The sequence below is a fragment of the Halyomorpha halys genome, unplaced genomic scaffold (assembly GCF_000696795.3).
Source record: "Halyomorpha halys isolate HHAL.00 unplaced genomic scaffold, Hhal_1.1 Scaffold839.1, whole genome shotgun sequence".
NCBI classification, from domain to species: Eukaryota; Metazoa; Arthropoda; class Insecta; order Hemiptera; family Pentatomidae; genus Halyomorpha; species Halyomorpha halys.
Window position 1 is genome coordinate 155,211 of NW_027110645.1, and position 1,651 is coordinate 156,861.

General features: G+C 27.7%; 1 protein-coding gene across 1 annotated transcript in view; it reads left to right on the forward strand.

The window, feature by feature from the left end:
* Positions 1-1,651, forward strand: part of LOC106686572 (centromere-associated protein E) — a gene marked incomplete at its 3' end in the record, with an annotated part of 41,023 nt that overhangs the window by 31,206 nt on the left and 8,166 nt on the right. Inside the window, 1 exon segment of the mRNA XM_067048781.1 lies at positions 1,110-1,264. Within this exon segment, the coding sequence (XP_066904882.1) occupies positions 1,110-1,264 (155 nt within the window).

The window sequence follows — 1,651 nt, forward strand, 5'->3', positions numbered from 1 at the left end:
GAAGAAAGTGGAAGATTTTCCATGTCATCTGTGCTTACAGGGCGAAGGCTAAGTATATTCGATGTGAATGTGAAAATATTGCCTTTTACAAATCACAATACTTGAATCAGGTAATAATTAAACCTGAAGATATTTCTAGAATTAATCCAAGAGGTGAAGAAGTCTTTGTCATCGCTTTAATTTTTTTGTAATAATTGTTTTCTTTATTTTCACATTCCAACTTTCTATATTATGTTATATTTCTTGATACTGTTAGAAACATAATTTGATTGTGTAAAAGTAAAAAGTTTTAGTTTAAAGAAATTTTGAGAATATCCAATTGAATTGTGTATGTATAAGTTCATCATATTTTCATAATTTAATTTTTTTATAAAGAAGGTGGGTCTGGGTATAGTAAATAAAACAAATTGTAATTAATCTATTTATTGTGAGCCAATATTTCGCCCCACTTTGTAGGGCTTCGTCAGGGCTATACAACTTAAAACGATACAAACAACTTAAATAATAAATATAACAAAGTAAAAGAATAGATAACATGAAATAAAAGTAAACTAAGCTATGGCTAAAAATGATTTAAAATGTGTGAAAAGTTTATATAAAAATGAACAAAGAAAATAAATTAAAGTTATAAAAATAAGATTTACAGTGACAAGTATAAATAAACAAGAATTACAAACAAATATTGAGGAATTAATACAAACAGAAAAAAGAAAAATAATAAATAAATAGGAAACCAACCTTTTTGAATGGAGGGAAGCGAAAAAATGAATGAAAGGCGGATGCAAGGTAACAACAGGGCAGGGAAATGGGGGAATTTGGTGGGAAACAAATTGCTTACATTTGAAAACAAAAGATGTAAAATAAGAAGAAAATATTAGGAAATATAAGAAAGCCATTATTAATTTTATTTTTGTTTAGTTATAATTTTAATTTAGTCTTTCTTGTTACAATTCATTTGTATTTATTTGGAACTCATTTATTCACTCCTTCATTATTTTTATAAAATCCACCTATTAATAAATCATATGTTGAACTGTTTTATAAATTGTCACTAACTATATTAATATTTTAATGAAGGTTAGTTTTTATTTAAATTATTTCTTTTTTAGATTACTAAGCTTCAAAGGAAATTATTTACGTTAAAAGATCCGAACGAAAGTAGTAAGGAGCAAGATGGTCAACAATCTAAGAGCCAAGAAAAGGAACAACAGAACGGTCAGAAGACCCGCTCTCCCTTAATGGCCCATAGCAATTTTCTGCACAGGTAAGTCTTCAGGTTGTTCATCTTCATATCAAAGAGGTTGTTATTTATTAAATTTTTGTAAAAGTAACAAAATTAAAAAGAGGGATTATTATCATAACAATTTGTAAACCACAAGTCATATTATTTCATTTTTCTAATCTAATAATTTATCATTCTGGTATGGTTGAACCTAAAGCAGTTAACCTTTTTAAGGCCAGTGCGGATTTGAGGATCAAACCGGTTTCGCTACCGTCAAGTTCTTTAATCTACTCAAAAAAAGAACAATTACTTCTTGATCAGACTGTTTGTCGATTACCCAAAAAGTGACATAGGGACTGATTCCCAAATACTCTTTTAAAAATGAATTGTAATATCTCTTATAATAGGGGTATTCATGATCTTTGGTTT